The 19,157-nt window shown below is 36.5% G+C and overlaps 1 protein-coding gene across 1 annotated transcript in view; it reads left to right on the top strand.

Moving 5' to 3' along the window:
- The first annotated feature begins 1,103 nt into the window (after positions 1–1,103).
- LOC107707394 (solute carrier family 45 member 3-like) overlaps positions 1,104–19,157 on the top strand; it is a 23,590-nt gene continuing 5,536 nt past the window's right edge. The window contains exons 1-3 of the mRNA XM_016511387.1: positions 1,104–1,466; positions 11,826–12,167; positions 15,574–16,401. Coding sequence (XP_016366873.1) covers positions 12,020–12,167; positions 15,574–16,401 — 976 coding nt within the window. The 5' untranslated portion in view covers positions 1,104–1,466; positions 11,826–12,019. The remainder of the gene's footprint in view (positions 1,467–11,825; positions 12,168–15,573; positions 16,402–19,157) is intronic.

Below are 19,157 nucleotides of genomic sequence, written 5' to 3'. Positions count from 1 at the left end.
TTGGTATCTGGTCTCTGGTTACCTCTGCCTGGGGTAGGGAACATAGGTGCAGGCTCAGCACCGGGCCCCTCTAGCACAACCCCTTCCCCCTCTTCGGTTGCTGTTTTAACGTCACAGCCCTGCTCTATAGATATCTGAGCCCTTACCATCCAACAACTGTGCCTGACAGAGCACTGTTTATTCAGCCAGGCTGAAACATTGAACGCCCTCCCCGATTGACTGCCCTCTCCTGTTTGTGTGATGAGTGTAGGATGCGTTTATTTTAATTAGAGTTTATCGTCTGCACACTGTCTACATGTGTTGTCGATACACAAAAGGGTAGAAACAATAATTGGAAAGTTTATTCTCCTGGTGATTAAGTTGTCAAAAGAAACTGACACTCAATTTAATAAATGTGATGTGTCATTTGAACAGCAATATAAGCCAGGCCTAGACATTCTCATGGGATCTGATAGTGGCGCGTACTGTTCTGTTAAGTATGTCTGCAGTAACAGCTCTTCCTCTCAGAGACCAACACGAAGACAGCACAACAAAAAATATTCTTATCTAAATGTAGCTTCCTTATAACTACAGTGTTCTAGCTGGCTGCTAGGGCATAGATAGAAAGAATACTTTTGACCTAACTTGTTTATCACATTGATTTAAATAAGATAATCTTGTACCATATTGAGATAAAAATACAAAGAGAAAGAAAATGTTGTTATTAACAACATGAAGTGCATGAAACATTACATTACATCAAGGTTTTAATTTAATAATAATTTATTGCTATTGTCTGAATATGTAATTATGTAATCAATAAAAAAGTTACTGTAGTCTGATTTCGAGTATTTTAAAATGTAATATAATCTAAGTACAAGTATTTAATTTTTGGAATCTGATTAAGTAATCAGTTATCAGTAATCAGGCTACTACTTAGCACTCTTGATAGATGGATGGATTGATGGACTGATAGATAGATAGATACTCAATGAGAAAGCCTATTTTAGAATAACCCTGCTGAGCCTAATCTAGTTAAAGATGGTATCTCAGGCTGCTTGTTATAGGCCTATAGGCTATTTATTATATTGTACTGTTATATAGTGAGCGTTTTAGTATATTTATCCATGTAATAAAATCGCCATTGTCGTGTTACAAATAAGTAAAATTAGAAATTCTTGCAAATTCAGGCACTTGGATGAAAACGGTCCCTGTGCCTAAAGTAAAATACGGAACCGGCTCTAAAAACGAAGAAGAAAGTGAAATTCCGTGCAATTTTTTAGGTGGTTCTTTGGTTCTCTTCTTTGGTGGTTGACCTGAGCTCAATGGGAGGATTTAACCCATCCGCTACATCTCCCTGGTCCGTGCAGTGATTCATGCCTTTTTTCCAGGATTATTCCAGCACGTCACTGAGTCCTTCCCACAAAGTTGGGAAACAGCGGCGCGTCCGTGGAAGCGAGCGGACACACGAGAGCCGCGTCTGGAAGGTAAGAGCAGCCTGTTCTCGTCTCTATATAAGTGATTATATAATATATAGGAGCTTTACTTGGTGTCATTGACGTGGTCGAGCCGAGAGAGGTTTCCGAATGAGTGATAAACGCAGGAAACTTGTTCATTGAATCAAAATAACTTCCGCTTCCTGCATGATACGCTCGCGCCGCATAAAATAACTGGAGAGGAGAACAGCAAACATGTTTGTACCGTTATACAAACACACAGACTAGCGTTGCTTGTATGAGGTTTAATTTAGCCTGTTTTTATCAGTGATGTCCACGATAGAAACCGACAACTGGTTTTCTTATTGGGAAGTTTTTTTAAAAATCTTGACTCATTTAAACTCACAAACTTCTTGTAGCCTACTCTGCCTTCCATTATATTTATATAGGGTGCCAAGTGCCAGGGTGGCATCGACTGTTTAACAATTAGTGTCGAATATTTTTTTCCAATTGAAGTATTTCTAAAGCTGTAAACGTTTGGTGTAACCCCCGCTGTTTTGACACATGGCTGTGGTGGAGGTAAATACTTAAGTATTTTTGAGACTTTGTTTAGTCTCTGCCTCATGTTTTGGCTGTGTCTCAAAATTTGGCGAGCTGCCTGCCTAGACAGCATTTTTGGGCGTCATAGGCAGATTTCGGCGCATTAAAGGGTTAGTTCACCCAAAAATGAAAATTAGCCCATAAATTACTCACCCTCAAGTCATCCTAGGTGTATATGACTTTCTTCTTTCAGACGAATCCAGTCGGAGTTCTATTAAAAATTGTCTTTGATCTTTCAAGCTGTTTCATGGCACTCAGCGGGTGTTGCATGCTTCAGTCCAAAACAAGTTAAATAAAAAGCGCCCATCCATTAAAAAAAAGGTGTCTCACACGGCTCCGGGGGGTGAACAAAGGCCTTCTGTAGCGAATTGATGCGTTTTTGTAAGAAAAATAAACATATTCAAAACTTAATAATCACATTAATGTAGCTTGCGCTCACTGTTGTAAACGGAAGCAGTTCCGGGCGGATGACCTCTGAGGTCAGCGCTGCACATGATGAACGAATGTTGTATGTTACATGTTATCATGTCAAGTTCAGATGTTCATACAAATCGGAAATTAACTGATGCTGCAAAGGTGGTTATATTTGGTCATATTTTCCATCCACCAGCACGGTTATTATGAGTCACCGCTGACAGCTAGACAATATTTATGGGGAGTCTAGACAAGTATTTATTTATAGCAGTCTCTCTTGACATTGTTCGCCTGAAACTATTTAATAAACAGAAAATTACACATTTGAAAGCTAATTTCTCTGTGGGAGAGTGTGTGCCACTGTTTCTTTTATACCAGATACACAAACATAATTTAATAAGATTTTTTTTTCATTAAGTTAAGCTGAGCATAAAGATGCTATGGGGCTTGAGATCCAGCACTAACAGGGCTAATCTGCTACTTCCTTGAGAAATGTTCCTCACCCGAAATTCCCTTGCCAGACCAGCTGTACTTAGCTCGCCTAATACTCAACAGCAGATCAGATCACGCAACCTGCAGAGCCTCTTAAGCCAGTCAAGGCGTTTGGTTTTCTTAATTACACGTGCTCCTCTTTCAGCCCTCCAGACTGTATAGACTGAAGCATCTTTACCACCATGCAAGATGGTGAGTTATAGTAGATATATTTATTCATTTTTACATTTTACTGCTTTGCATAATAATAATAATAATAATAACAACAACAATAACTATTATTATTTATTCAGTTATTTTAAATTATATGTGCAGATACATTATATGTAATAATTTATAATAATAATTATTATTATTATTATGAAAAGTTGTTTTGAATCTAAAAGACTGTAAGATTTATTTAAATATTTTTTTATTTAAAATTTTGTCTAAAAATCATGGCCAAATAAACTTTAGCAGTAGTATTATTAATAATAATAATAATTTGTATTTGTTTTGTTATTTTACATTATATATGTATAGATATTATATTTATATAACATAATAACACAATGCAAAGTTTTGCAAGCTAAATGAGTGTAAGAAAAAAATGTATATTAACAAAATATTTATATATTTTTTGTCTGGAACTCATTGCCAAATAGACTGTAATAATAATATACTGCATTATATATGTGCAGATAAATAATAATAATAATTCTTCTTATTATTATTATTATGCAAAGCTGTTATTGCTGTTGTTGTTGTTTTTTGCCTGAAACTGGCCAAATGGACTGCTTCAGAAACAAGATTATTTGTTGGTCCTTTTGCATATTTAGCTGTCCTCAGTATATCCAGTCAGTATTCCAGTCACCCTGTTCCAGTTGCCCTATATTATCTCAACAGATGAGAAGCAGTTGACTTCTGGAATTTAGCTAATTAGGCTGCTGTAACTCGCCTTGTAACTCAACTAGTTTTCTAAACTATTTTGGTGGAGCTCAAATTGTCATTAAAGACACAAATGCATTCCAGAAGTCCTACACTTGCCTCAAGGTCAGAGTTTACACCACTAACCAGTAATACAGAGCTATTGCCAGCTGGCTAAAGGTGAATGATGTCTCCACGTCTACACCAAAGGGCCAAGTTTGCAGGATTCGGATGGCCGCCAACCAGTTTTGGAAAGTCACCTTCCATACTCTTGGCTCAGTTTATTCCTTTCAAGTTGTTCATTCCTTTAATGTTTGCTGTACTGGATTTCAGTAAATAATCAGAGCTGCCAGCGAAGGCCAGGCTAAGCTAGTGATGTCTGCTCATGTTAGAAAATGAAATATAAGCTCTGATTGATGCGGTGTATTCTTAGGACTTCAAGATAATGATGGTGAATGCAGATTTTGAGATGAAACACTTTGTATTGCATGCCTGAGGCATTGCGGTTCAAATGGTTTTATTTGCCCGTCGTCCTAAGATTGCCGTCAAACCTCATATGACCCATCTTGTGTAAAAAAGCAAGAATGATTTGAAGGACATTCATTCGGATTCATTCATATTTAGCTTTTTTCAGTCATGTCACCCTCCCACTTGTAGAATAACATGATGACAATAGTGATGAAAGCCACTGAATACTGACACAGAATGTGGGAACACTGTGTTTCAACTAGGGTTGTGACGGTGAGGAATTTTTCCCACCGGTTAATCGACGTTTTTTTTTAGGATTCTTTGATGAATAGAATGCTCAAAAGAACAGCACTTATTTTTAAATAGAAACTTTTCTGTCATTTTGATCGATTTATGCATTCTTGTTGAATAATAGTATTAATTTATTTTTAAAAAGTCTTAGTGACCTTAAACTTTTGAACAGTTGTGTGCATTTGTATACATAAATTAATAATAATTAATCCTAAATTACAATACTTTTTTTTTTTTTTTTCCAAAAATGCATTTATTGTAAAACACATTTATTATAAATAGTTTTTTTTTTTTTTTTTGTGGCTCGACTCGAAAAACTTTTTGAACCCTGAACAAGACCGACTGATATTCTTAGGCAATGCAATAGGTCTTTCCATTGTCTCAACTGTTTATGACTTTGGTTATGAAGATATATATATATATATATATATGTGTGTGTGTGTGTGTATGTATATTCACAATGATAATTGATAATATCACCAGCAAATATCTGTACCATTACAGTAATTTCTGTAATGTCAACAGGTCACTTTTGAGTAATTAATTTACAATTTATTTCTGTACCATATTAAACTTAACCATTGAACTTAACATTTTAACTTAAAATTTTACTATTATCCAACAGTTACATTGCTCTAATATTCTATTAATCCAGATGATTTTCCTTAAACAACATGAGAACAAAATGTCAAACTGTTACGTGTCTTTGAGGGAAGGTTTATCATATGATCGGGCCCAAGTGCTGAGGTCAGGGGTCACGCTAGCGGATGCTAGGATAAGATTAATGCACCCAGGTCATGCCATTGTCGTGCGATCTCAGTTAAGAGAAGAATTATGCCGAGACCTTCCCTAAAATCAAGACCAGAATCATTTTGGAGTCTAAGACAAAGTCTGAGATTTTGAGTTGACTGCTAAATAGCTTGTCTAAGTGGAATGTTAAATTGTGGGATTGAGCTCCAGTGTCGCCTCGATCTCATCTCACTTTCAGCCAAACCATGTTGAACATCATCTGAGGTTTTTGGTTGGACGTCCACTGTTGCTTGTGGTTCTGATGTCACTCTGGAGAAATGCTCTCCTCGGCTTTAAGCTCAGACACTCGGGCTGTTGTTAAGGGTGTTTCTAAGACTCTTAAGACTTGATAAAAGCTTAACTGAAAGGGCTTGATTCTTCAGTATATCAAGTTACTAACATTGGCTCAATGTTCACAAAGCCTGTTTTGTATGGTAATAATGCCCTTCAGAGCCATTAAAGATTATCTGCGGGGGCAGAGGGGGTTGCGGTATTGAATAGGTCTGGGATTGTGGTGTGTGAGACGAGCAATGGTGGTGTCAAAGGATCCTTAACCTGGTATGCAATGCTAAAACCTTTTCAGATCAGGTGGTTAGAGCATGTTTACGAAAAAAAAAAAAAACCTGTGCATTTCAGTGATCAGTTGACATGAGGGAATGGTTTGAAGATGTAAAAGCGGGGCCATTGTGCTGGCTGAATTACCCAGTGCCTTTGCTTACCGTGATTCATGTCACAGTAAAGGCACGCCAGGTTTAAAGCAAACACATGTGGCTTTCATTTGACACATAATTTAAGGCACGTCAAACATGCTGCTAAATTCTATACGGTAGCTCTGCTTATAACTTCCAGCTTCCCCTGTGTCTCTGAACCATGATACCGCTGGCATGATAACCCTTTTAATGCTTCGTGAGTGACACATCTCCTTGAATTGTCAGTTTTCATTATGTCAAATTCTACCCTTGGTAACAAGGGTCTGAAATTAACTTGAGTAACACAATCCTTCATGCTAACCTTAGTTTGCATTGCTTAAAAATAATGTGCTGTGGCGTAGCCTAATGTTGTTTACCAAAGAAGCATCTAGACTCGTTCCTCATTTTTTTAAAAAGAAGAAATGTCCATAAATCATCCTTTTTGAGCTGAGAATACTTTAAATAAATGTATATCTAGTTATGCATTACCAACATAATTGCTGTGGAATTTGCTTTAAATAAACTGTCATTTGCGGATAGTTATGTCATGTCTGTTTCTGGTATCCATGGTATTCATGTAAATGTGATCTGGTTTAATGGCTTTACATGGTCATTGAAGTTGAATGATTGGATTTAACTTTACTCATGCAAGGCGAGTCACAATGTTACACTAGATAACTTCTTATCAAGCAGTGTTTCTCAACCCTGGTCCTGAGCGCCCTCCAACACTGCATATTTTGTATGTCTCCCTTTTCTGACACACCCATTTCAGGTCCTGGAGTTTCTTTTAATGAGCTAATGAGTTGAATCAGGTGTGTTTGATTAGGGGGAGACACAAAATATGCAGTGCTGGGGGGCGCCCAGGACCAGGGTTGAGAAGCACTGTTCTACAGCATTTTAACAGTAATGAGTGACTAGTCTTTTTGAGTGAGCCATTGATTTGTTCAACTGTTTTGTTCAAAAACACTGACTCAATCAGGAATGAAACAAATGATATCTTAATGAGTGAGTCACTGAATCAACTCAACTGATTTGTTCAAAAACACTAAATTAGGAACAAAACACAGCAATTGTGCATTGCTTAGAGTCAGAATTTCAAAATAAACAAAATAGCACAATATTGTGCCTAAAATTTAAGTTACGTAATATTAAATTCCTGTTTGTTGATTTGTCTTACGAGGCAATTGACTTTTCACTGTTAGTATCACTCTGCTTGACTATGTTTGCATGTTCCAGACAGATTGTCAGTCTGTGTACTATTTGTGAAGGATTTTTGACTCTTTCTGCAGGTTACAGTTCACCAGTAGGTGGCGACGAGTGTCTTTTTTTAGTAAGTCATTGAATATTACTATCAACCAATTCATTCAAAAACACTTACTCATTCAGGAATAAAACGTGACATCTTTATGAGTGAGTTCTTAAATCACTCAACTGATTCATTCAAAAACACTCATTCATTTAGGAGTTGAAACATTGCTACCTGTACTTTGCAGTGCTTGGAGACAAAAATGGCAGAAATAACAAAATAACCAGCAAAATTGTAACTAAAATATAAGTTACGTAATATTAAACTTTATATTGAATAGTTGTAAAAAAAAAAAAAAAACAGCATCACACTTAAATAATGCTTAATTGTGCCACAAATGCTGTTGATAACTAACTAAAAACGAACCATATCAGAAGTATAGGAGATGGTGAGATACTTCAACACATCTGCATTAGAAAAGTCTATTAACTAAGATTCAGGAAAAACACGCATTAATGTGCTTCTCTTTTGTAATAGTTGTAGAATTAGTCATTCTAGTCATCAATAAGAATATGACCTTGAAGGCTAGTTCTGGATAGGGGTAAGTTGTCATGAGACGGGTGAAAAGCATGGGGTGGGGGGTTGTCTAGGCATTGGGATAGCAGGGTGGAGGTCCTACAGAGATGAACTGGGATAGACCCCTGAAGGGCTTCTTTTAGGACTGAAGTAATTGGTGTGAAATGGTTGCATCTGTGGAGCCCCATTTTGGCATATGCTTTGTGCTAAAGTATTGTGCTTGTTTTTCATTGACCGTCCAATAATGGACCATATGATGAGATCATTATTAGATATTTCACAAATTCGCACAATCTTCAGCCTTTAATGCAAAAATGTGCACTTTTTGGTGGTGTAAGATGTTTAGACTCCTCTAGATTTAGATTAAACATATTTTCCTTATTTATTTAAATACTTAAAATAAGTCCCCTATGCATAATAATACACTGAAATACAGAATGCTAATTAAGTCTTTATGTCTTTTGGTTTGTTTTGGTCTCTTGACTATAGCCCTATTTAAAAACTTTTTTAATGAAGCCCTATATACAAAATGAACTTGTAGATTTGAATAATTTCTCCAAAGTTTCTTATAGATTATTTCAGATAGAAATGCTTTCTATCTGCCAACATTGAGCAGATGGCCCACATAGACGGAGGAATGTAACACCAAATATGAATTTAGCACCTGATTGTTTTTCATCCTCCTGAAAGGTGGCAGGAGTTGAAACATTGCTACCTGTACTTTGCAGTGCTTGGAGACAAAAATGGCAGAAATAACAAAATAACCAGAAAAATTGTAACTAAAATATAAGTTACGTAATATTAAACTTTATATTGAATAGTTGAAAAAAAAAAAAAAAACAGCATCACACTTAAATAATGCTTAATTGTGCCACAAATGCTGTTGATAACTAACTAAAAACGAACCATATCAGAAGTATAGGAGATGGTGAGATACTTCAACACATCTGCATTAGAAAAGTCTATTAACTAAGATTCAGGAAAAACACGCATTAATGTGCTTCTCTTTTGTAATAGTTCATCAATAAGAATATGACCTTGAAGGCTAGTTCTGGATAGGGGTAAGTTGTCATGAGACGGGTGAAAAGCATGGGGTGGGGGGTTGTCTAGGCATTGGGATAGCAGGGTGGAGGTCCTACAGAGATGAACTGGGATAGACCCCTGAAGGGCTTCTTTTAGGACTGAAGTAATTGGTGTGAAATGGTTGCATCTGTGGAGCCCCATTTTGGCATATGCTTTGTGCTAAAGTATTGTGCTTGTTTTTCATTGACCGTCCAATAATGGACCATATGATGAGATCATTATTAGATATTTCACAAATTCGCACAATCTTCAGCCTTTAATGCAAAAATGTGCACTTTTTGGTGGTGTAAGATGTTTAGACTCCTCTAGATTTAGATTAAACATATTTTCCTTATTTATTTAAATACTTAAAATAAGTCCCCTATGCATAATAATACACTGAAATACAGAATGCTAATTAAGTCTTTATGTCTTTTGGTTTGTTTTGGTCTCTTGACTATAGCCCTATTTAAAAAAAAAACCTGTTTAATGAAGCTCTAAATACAAAATGAACTTGTAGATTTGAATAATTTCTCCAAAGTTTCTTATAGATTATTTCAGATAGAAATGCTTTCTATCTGCCAACGTTGAGCAGATGGCCCACATAGACGGAGGAATGTAACACCAAATATGAATTTAGCACCTGATTGTTTTTCATCCTCCTGAAAGGTGGCGGCTGCTCTGAGTGTTCTCACACATGTCTCATAATCAGATGGCAGGGTGGCAGTCAGTGCCAGAGAACCAGAGACGCAGAACTCGCCGTCACTCGTGGATTAATATCTGAGCTCAGGAACTTGATGTAATCGAGAGAGAGTTTCAGCACTTTAAACATTATCGAGAGCAGCTCTGAAGCAAATCAAGTTACCTGAAGTGCTTAGAGTGAAGTAAGTGATCGAATATGATCTGGTCTTGTTGAAATCAGTTTTTTAGTCATATTTAGTCATACACTATCATTCGAGTTCTAGCAAAAATTATTTGCATTTGAAAAGCAAATAGCCTCTCTCTGCAAGGTCCGAATGTGAAAAGCTTCAGCGTGTCTTGTGTTGTTGGAAGTTTCGTGTCATTTTGAGAGAAGACGTCCTTCACCTGATTGACATGTCATGCCCAGGAGAGTTGTGGGAGGAAATGATATTCAGAGAGGGAGTGCGTTGGTGTTGTATTTCATATGAGATGCTTTGTTTGCACATGTATGGAGAAGAACGCCGGGTTGTGGATGAAGTCATTGGTGGAGGCTAGCAGATATGATGATAGACATGAACAGCTTGGCATAAAATAAACAGTTGCAACTAATGGTTATTTTGATAATCAGCTAATCTAATTAGAAGGATTTATTCACTATTCAGGTGATTAATGAATCAATTAATGTACTGTTCAGTTTTTATATTTTTTAAGAGGCTGTGCATGTGCTAACTTACAATAAAGACAAGTTGATGAATCAATTTTTAAAAAATACTTTTAATAAACTTGTGGCCAACCTCCTTCACATTTTTTTTCTACTTAGCATCCAACCTCAAAAATCGACAAAAACGTCTCTCTTAACATTTTAGTTACCTTTGGTTTCTTAATAATAATAATAATAATAATAATAATAATAATAATAATAAATAAATAAATAAATAAATAAATAAATAAAAAATAATATATAAATAAAAAATAACAGTAATTAAAAAAATATTATATATATAATTTAGTTAGTGCTGCCTTATTAATGATTGTGCATTTAGAGAGACTGTTTTTATGGAAGCCAATTTCTGCCACAGGAAAAAAAAAATCATGCTTTGTTGATTATAATTATGCTTTTATGATTATGACAAAGTCAAAAATATGAAATAAAATGAAAAAAATAAAATATGACAAAGTCATAATTATGAGATCAAAAATTGAAATTGACATAAAAAGTCAAAATGACGTCACAATTGTCATATAAAAGTCAAAACTATAACATAAAAAGTAAAAATTAACAGTTGTGAGATAAAAAGCCAAAATTATGACAGTTTTTTTTTTTTACTTTTTATGTATCACTTACCTTTTCATCATTTTGACTTTTTATGTCATAATTATGATTTACCAAAGCATGTTTTTTTTTTCTTATGTGGTGGAAATGGGCTTCTATATAGTTTTGTAACACATTGAACACAAGTACAGTAATTTTCCAATAACTGATTGTCTTATATTTTGTATTTTCACACAAATTGCTTATAGTATTTGACATTTAGAATGTAAATAGATTTTGCCATGCTAATGTTTGGAAATAAGCATATCTCAAGCACTAGATTAGTTTTCGTTTCAGTTTTTTAGCTGAATATTTAGCTGGATGGATTTGAACCTGAATCCATGTGTCTCAGCATGGATACCACTGTGAACTTATTTGTTTTCTAATAAACGGCTTTAGTTTAAATACTTTTAAACTTCAATTCAGACTCCTAGACTTTGTCAACAACCATCATTGTTTAAAACTGTTCCCACTGGAATGCTCCAGAATAAGCACGAATGACCTGCTGAAGAAAACAAACCCTGCTATTAGTCATAAAAAATTCATAATTGCACAATCTCCCCCGGTGAATGAAAAGCAGCCACAGAGTAATGCTCTCAATGCACGGTTCTCCACTGGAAGCGGTAAAAATCAGACTCATTAACATTGCTTTTCATGAACAAAGGCTGCTAATTAGAGGTGGCAACTGCAGTGAGGAGGCCCAGTCAAATCAGCTCTGAGTGAACAAGCTAATGATAGAGAGTGAGGGGAATGCGGGCCGTCAGACAGGGTGACCTTAGTGTGGCCAGCGGGTCAGGAACAGAGAGAACAACATCTGCAGGAATGTGTTTCATAGTGTCCATCACAAAAACAGATCATGCATACCTTTTGTCTTTTCCTTTCAGATCAAGAATGCTGAAGACGCAATGGATCCCCTAGTTCATTTGAGCCCACTGAGAGTCCGAATCTCTGCTCTCCCGCACCCCACGCGCCCACCTCATCCCTGGGCACCCGACCCTGCGCCTTTCGCCATCTTCTGGAAGAGTGAGTAGTTTTCTCACCGACACACGGGAGAAAGGTGAACCCTTCCTGTGTAAATATGACTGGATGGAGGTCTCAGTGGCGTCTGGTCCTGCTCAACTCGCTGACATGTGGCCTGGAGATCTGCGTGGCGGCTGGGATCACCTACGTGCCCCCTCTGTTGCTGGAGGCTGGCGTGGAGGAACAGTACATGACGATGGTTTTAGGTAAGGTTTCAGCCTAACCTTGGAATGTCGAACCAGGGTTTATGATTGGTTAATTAAGGGCTGTGCTGTAAACAGCAAGTCAAGGTTGTTTCCCACTAAGGAGTTGATCCTATAATGGGGTCCATTATCATAATTACTGGCTAAATCACTCGCTGCCCCATCCAGGTGGTAATCAGGTGCTAATTGGAAAGCACTGGACTGCAGGAAGAGGCCCGGATGCTTGAGGGTCAGCAGCTGTGTGGAAGCTTGTATAGTTTTACTGCATCCTGTTAAAATTCTATGGGACTTTCCTCTGGAATTTCATCAGAAAATATAGTCATCATGGGCTACCTTAAAGCTGGAAGCCTCTTTCTAATATTGTGGGCTTGTGCAGTCGACTGTTATCTCTTATTTAAATGTGCACTTTTTTTTCTATTTCTCACCCCCTATGTCCTGCTAATTGTGTTTTGAGAAGCATTTTCAAAAATTTCACTTCTAGGGAATTATTTTCCTTATTATTATTGTTTTCTTTATTATTCCTTTGAAAAACTGGTAGACAAAGTATTATGGAAAACTTGTAGACATTTAGTATTAAATTAAACTTGATAAGGTGTCATGTGAAAATAAATAAATAAATAATTATATATTATATATATATATATTACTATTATACACACACACACACACACTAGGGCTGTCAAGTCTATTAATCGTGATTAATCGCATCCAAAAATGTATATGTGATTTATATTATATATAAATATTAATATATATTACATATACTTCTTAAATATATACATGTATGTGTGTGTATTAATATATACATATAAATATACACAGTACACACATACAGTATATTATGTAAACACAAACGGTTATTTTGGATGCGATTAATCGCGATAATAATATATATGTATGCATACACCGTTCAAAAGTTTGGGGTCATTTTTTTAAGAATAAATGAATATTTTAATTCTGCAAGGATGCATTAAATTGATCAAAAGTTACAGTCAAGAAAAATCTATTTTAAATAAATGCTGTTCTTTTGAACTTTCTATTCCTCAAAGAATCCTGAGAAGAAGAAAAAAGTTTCCACCAAAAATGTTCTGTATTAAAATATTATAATAAATATTATAGTCATCACAGCTGTTTTCAACCGTGATAATATTAATACGTGACACTGAAGCCTGGAGTTATGATGGCTGAGTATTCAGTTTTGCATCACAGGAAGAAATTACATTAATATATTAAAATAGGAAACCGATATTAAATTGTAATAATACTTTACAATACTGTATTTTGATGCAGCCTTGGTGAAGAAACTTCTTTCAAAAGAGTTAAAAACATTTTGAATCATAACATGAATTTAAATATAAGTATTATATATTTTCATGGTTTATATATGCCACTAGGCCACGACCTGAAACAATTTAAAGTGTGCAGTTTCAAAGAGAATCATTTGCTTTTGTCTACTAGACTAAAAACTCCATGAGAACTTTGTTCATATAAAGCGACGTGAGTGATTGTTTTTATTTTTCATCCTAGAATAACAGCCCTATGACTCTAAATATTTGGCCTCTGTGTTTGAGATTTTTTTTCAGCGTGCCATTATCCATATGAACAGATGCATTATTTTGTGCCCACAAATGGCTTCCACATGGCTTTTGCTGTAAAAGAATCTCTCTCGAAGACCATTTGCCTTGCAACCAAAATAGAAAAAAGTAGTTCACAAATGTGCATGTGGGCTGGTCACTTTGCAGTCACCAGACGGACAGAAGATGTGTGGTGCGTTAATACGTACTACGCACCGCGCTCTCTTTGTCAACAGCTGCAGTGGAAAGCAAAGAAAGATCCTTTGTGTTCATTTCCATTCACAAGCTATATAAACTCACAATGTCGTTGCCATTAGAAGTGCTTTCAAAAGGTGTTGTGTGTGGTTCCATAGGTTTTGTTGGACTGTTTCTTAATGGAGTGGGGTTCGGAGGCATTTTATTCATTTCAATGTTATGGTGACCTGAGAAATAAATAAATTCCGTAGACTGGGCTTTTGGACCAGATTGATGAGTTGTTCGTGACCTCTTCTCGAACTAACAGTGCATTATAGGTATACATTTTTTCCCTGGAACTTAAACCCATGACCTTTCTGTTGTTAAAGCCATGCTTTTCCATTGGAGCTACAGGAACAATTAGGATGACTATAATGAATTGCACTGTGTAGTAAATAAAAGAGTCATATGATTAATTGTCTCAAACTGTTGCAAACAGCACAAAGGCACCTTTAAAAGAAAGTGGGCATAATCCCACTCTCCCTCCACTTTGGGAAAAACAGCATGTGTTGACTTACAGGCACAGTTGACCGACATTGTTAAATAAATCTCTTTATGGTAGGCAGTTCCAACTACAGTATTCCTCACATTACACATGGTTTGTCAATATCTGCCTTAAATGTGGTTGCCTTCAAATTTTTTAGGTGTGATTTAACACACACATGCTTCCATTTTCCGGTTTACAGCTCTTGCGGAAATGTGTTTTTGTAATGTGTGAGAATTTGCGAACATTATAATTATGCACCATGATGGCAAAAATTAATTTCAAAAACACTATATACTCTACTGTTCAAAAGTTTGAGGTCTGTAAGATTTTGTTGTTGTTGTTGTTTTAAGAAATGAATACTTTTATTCAGCAAGGACACTGAATTAATCAAAAATGACAGTAAAGACATTTATAATGTAACAACAGATTTCTATTTCAAATAAATGCTGTACTTTTGAACTTTCTATTCTTAGAAGAATCCTGAAAAAATGCATCACGGTTTCCACAAAAATATTAAGCAACACTTTTCAACATGGCTAATAAACATTTCAAGAAACATCTCTTGAGCAGCAAATCAAGGATCATGTGACATTGAAGACTTTATCATTGCAGGAATTTATAACATAATTAGATTTAACTTTTTACTTATAAAACAATTTTCATTTATAATAATAATGCTTCTGTTAAATGTAGTACCATTTTTCACAGTATACTTTAAACTAATTAATGTTTTGATATTCTTTTTCCATTAAACGTACTAAGATTTTTACAGTGTGCACTGAGTAAACGGACTCCAGTGAACTTTTAATTGCATTTTGAGCATGTTCAGGTCATCATTCCACCACGCACTTGAATAAAAATAGCTGCTGAAGATCTAGACATGAATCGAAATGGGAATCAGTGCCCGACACCAGAGTCATCTGCTTTAATTAGAAAAGCTGTGGGGATGAGGGAGCAGAGCCAGAGACTGGTCACCTTAAACAACAGGCAGCATTACAGCAGGCTGAAGACGAAGCCAAAAGATAGAGGCCATGGCTGTGATTCTTTGACATAAATGTTGTCTCCAGTGACCTAAAAACATTTTTTTTTTTATATTCATATACTTTTTCATTAGGTATTGGACCTGTCCTGGGACTTCTCTTCATCCCCCTGATTGGCTCAGCCAGCGATCACTGCAACAGCAGCTACGGTCGACGGCGACCCTTCATATGGCTGCTGTCATTGGGAGTTCTCCTAGCCCTTTTTATCATACCGCATGCTGACGTGTTGGCTGCCAACCTGAGCTGGGGCAGCACCCGCCGCAACCAGGCTCTCCAGGTGGGCCTGCTCATCCTAGGCGTGGGCCTATTGGACTTCTGCGGACAGGTGTGCTTTACGCCACTGGAGGCGTTACTCTCGGACCTCTACCGTGAACGGGATGACTGCGGACAGGCTTTCGCTATGTTCTCCTTCATGGTAAGCCTTGGAGGTTGCATAGGCTATTTGCTACCCGCCCTGGACTGGAGCGGTGGGCTCCTTTCCTTCTACCTGGGTGGTCAGGCTGAGTGCTTGTTCTCCCTCCTCATCTTCATCTTCGTGGTCAGCGTGTTAGTGACCATGAAGGTGTCCGAGGAACCCTCATCCACCCTGGAACCGGTGCTGTTGGAGCCCGGAGGGTGTTTTCCGCGCTCATGCTGCTATCTGTTTCAGTGTAAGCTGCGGGCTCTGAAGTCCGGCCCACTCATGTGCCTGCTCAGGACTTGCTGGTCCATGACACCGGCCATTTATCGCAGCTACTGCCACGTGCCACGTGTCATGCGACAGCTGTGTTTGGCGCAGCTCTGCAGCTGGATGGGTGTCATGTCCTTCATGCTCTTCTACACAGATTTTGTCGGCGAGGGACTGTACGAAGGAGTTCCCAGCGCCGCTCCGGGTACTATTCTCAGGCAACGCTATGATGAAGGTTAGTAAGTAAAATCAAAATCGACCCTATTTACTTTCTTAATGCACATTTGTTGTCTTTATTGTGAGGGATTCATCAGTGCGATTTAATCTTTATCTGTTAATGTCACTTAGCCATGTAGGTTATTGTTCTGTTTAATCTAGTAATTGTTTTTGTAAACTCATATTGGGACTTGTATAGGGATGCTCGATTTAGGGAAAAAAATTAATTGGGTAAAAACTGCATTGTAGAGAGAAAAAAAATAAGTTGCATCGGTGTACAAGTCACATATTGTTATTATTTTAAGAAATATTATAAAATACAGATAAATAAAACTAAACATTTACAAACATTATAAACACTATAAACATGTAGTTCTTTTCTTACCATAACAAATTATTTAAATTTAACAGTATTCAGAACAGGGATGAAAAGTATATGTATAAAATAACAATAAATTATAGTGGCATTCGTTACAAACAACAATTATAAACGGCAAGCCAAAAAAATTTATTTAAAGCAAAATAAGAGGTAGAGTGTACCTCTCTAATTCGACAGAAATCTGAATGTATGCACTTTGCTGATGTTTTGTGTGCATGATTTTAATTGCATTATATAAGTTGCAGCACATTTTAGATGATAAAAATGTGACATTCCACAAAATGTGGTATTTATCAATATGACTTTATCAACCATAAAACTACAATGCCAATTTTTATGGATGTCTCAATTTCTTAGTTAACATTAAACCATCTAGCTTTTGTTTTGGTGGAAAACCGCATAGAGCTCTTACAACTTGATGGTTGGCACATGTTGCATTTCCAAATGCACGATATAAATGACAAAACTGCAGAAATTAGTTTGTGGAGCCACTCTGAGATACTGAAAACACCCAATCATGAGCTGCTTGCGTGTAAACGAACACAGTGCTGCATTACACTCTGATATCGCATAAATTTAATAAAATTAATTTGCAGTCTTTGCAATTTGATAATTGCATTAAGCCATATTATGTTTTTAATTAATCATGCAGCCCTAGTCTTGTATGAATTGCCTACTTTTCATGATCTAATTATTTTTTCAATTTTTTTCAATTTGAATATCATTCAGAAATACATAATACAGAAATAAATCGGTTGCGAACAGCAGTTCACGCAAATTTATTAAAGAGATGAAAATTCATGTCCTTCCAAATGTGACTGACTTTCTTTTGTGGAAAACAAAAAAGTATGTTTTGAAGAATGTTTCAGCTTTTTTGTCCATACAATTAGTCAATGGGGAGCAGTTGCAGCTAGGTGTTTAGTAACAGAGCAGTACGTTTCTTAGCAGAACCTTTCCAATGTACTGAACAATCTGAATCCAGAACTGTTTTGTCATAATGTTGCATTTCAAGCAGGTCATGTAATGATTGATTTCCCAAGAGATTAATGATATTATTTATTTCAGAGACACTCTCCGACTCATGCGTCATGCATTCCCACTCAGAGGCATTCCTAATGTTTTGTTAATGTTAAGGGACATTTTATTGGTTAATATTTGTTGAGATTCTCAGTTTTGTCTGGAGGCTCTCATTAGACAGCAAGAATGAAAAGAAAGGATATCAGTGTTTGTTTCGTGGAGTTAAGAATAATAATGAACATCACCTTCACCTCATTTCCCTGTCTGCGGTCAAAAGGCAATTTTTTTTTAAACTGTCCATAAACTTGTTTTCCTGCTGTTTGTGGTCTGTCATTTCCGTCCTCTGGCCAGATCGTCTGTCTCTACGCCGTGAACTTGTATTCACCTCCACATGTGGCCTCTGTCAGCCTGGTGCTTGAGCTTCCAGCAATGTTCATGAAAACAAATGCATGTCTTTAGCTAGTCAACAACTAGCTTACAAAATCTACATCATGTTAAGCTAGCATCTGGACCTCTCCCACTGAGCTTTGACACCAGCAGAAAGCTCCTTTAGCAAAACATTTTGACAGATGTGGTCAAGATCAGTGTGCAAACACAGCAAACTGTGCCCCATGTCAGAAAAAGTGTTTGATATCTCGGCCCTCTGCAAATGTGTTTAAATTATGAATTCCTTCTGTGAGGAAAGTTCCTGGCATGTTTGAAGTACAACGCCAAAGCCTGCAAACACTTGCCTTAGTGCCTTAGTTTACATTCTCCATTATGCTCAAATGGGCAAAGCAAACAGTATGAAATGACCTCATCTGTCAAAACCACAAGGGCTGGGGATTGTTGTTTCCTGGACATGCAGCTGTTGAAAAGAATGGTGAGCCCACCGGTGTCCTTTGAATTTGCGCTATTTTGTAATAATTACCAGCTCACTGTATATTATCAGTGTATGGAATCAGTAAGATTTTTGAAGGAAGTCTCTTTTGCTCACCAAGGCTGCATTTATTTGATCATAAATGTGATATATTTTAACATGTAATTTATTCCTGTGATGCAAAGCTGAATTTTCAGCAGCCATTACTCCAGTTTTCAGTGTCACGTGATCCTTCAGAAATCAGTCTAATATGCTATTTTGCTGCTCAAGACACATTTCTTATTAGGTATGTTGAAAAACAGTGCTGTTTAATATTTTTGTGTGATTTTGTTTTCAGAATTCTTTAATGATTAAAAAGTTCACAAGAACAGTATTTCTTTGAAATAAAAATCTTTTGTAGCATAATAGCTTTTCCTTACACTTTTGACAACTTAATTAATTCTTACTGACCCCAAACATTTGAACGACAGCATACACACACACACACACACGCATATATATATATATATATATATATATA

The sequence above is a fragment of the Sinocyclocheilus rhinocerous genome, unplaced genomic scaffold (genome assembly GCF_001515625.1).
Source record: "Sinocyclocheilus rhinocerous isolate Xijiao unplaced genomic scaffold, SAMN03320098_v1.1 scaffold534, whole genome shotgun sequence".
Lineage (NCBI taxonomy): Eukaryota > Metazoa > Chordata > Actinopteri > Cypriniformes > Cyprinidae > Sinocyclocheilus > Sinocyclocheilus rhinocerous.
Note: the sequence above shows the minus strand (reverse complement) of the source record. Positions and strands in the feature narration are given on the sequence as shown.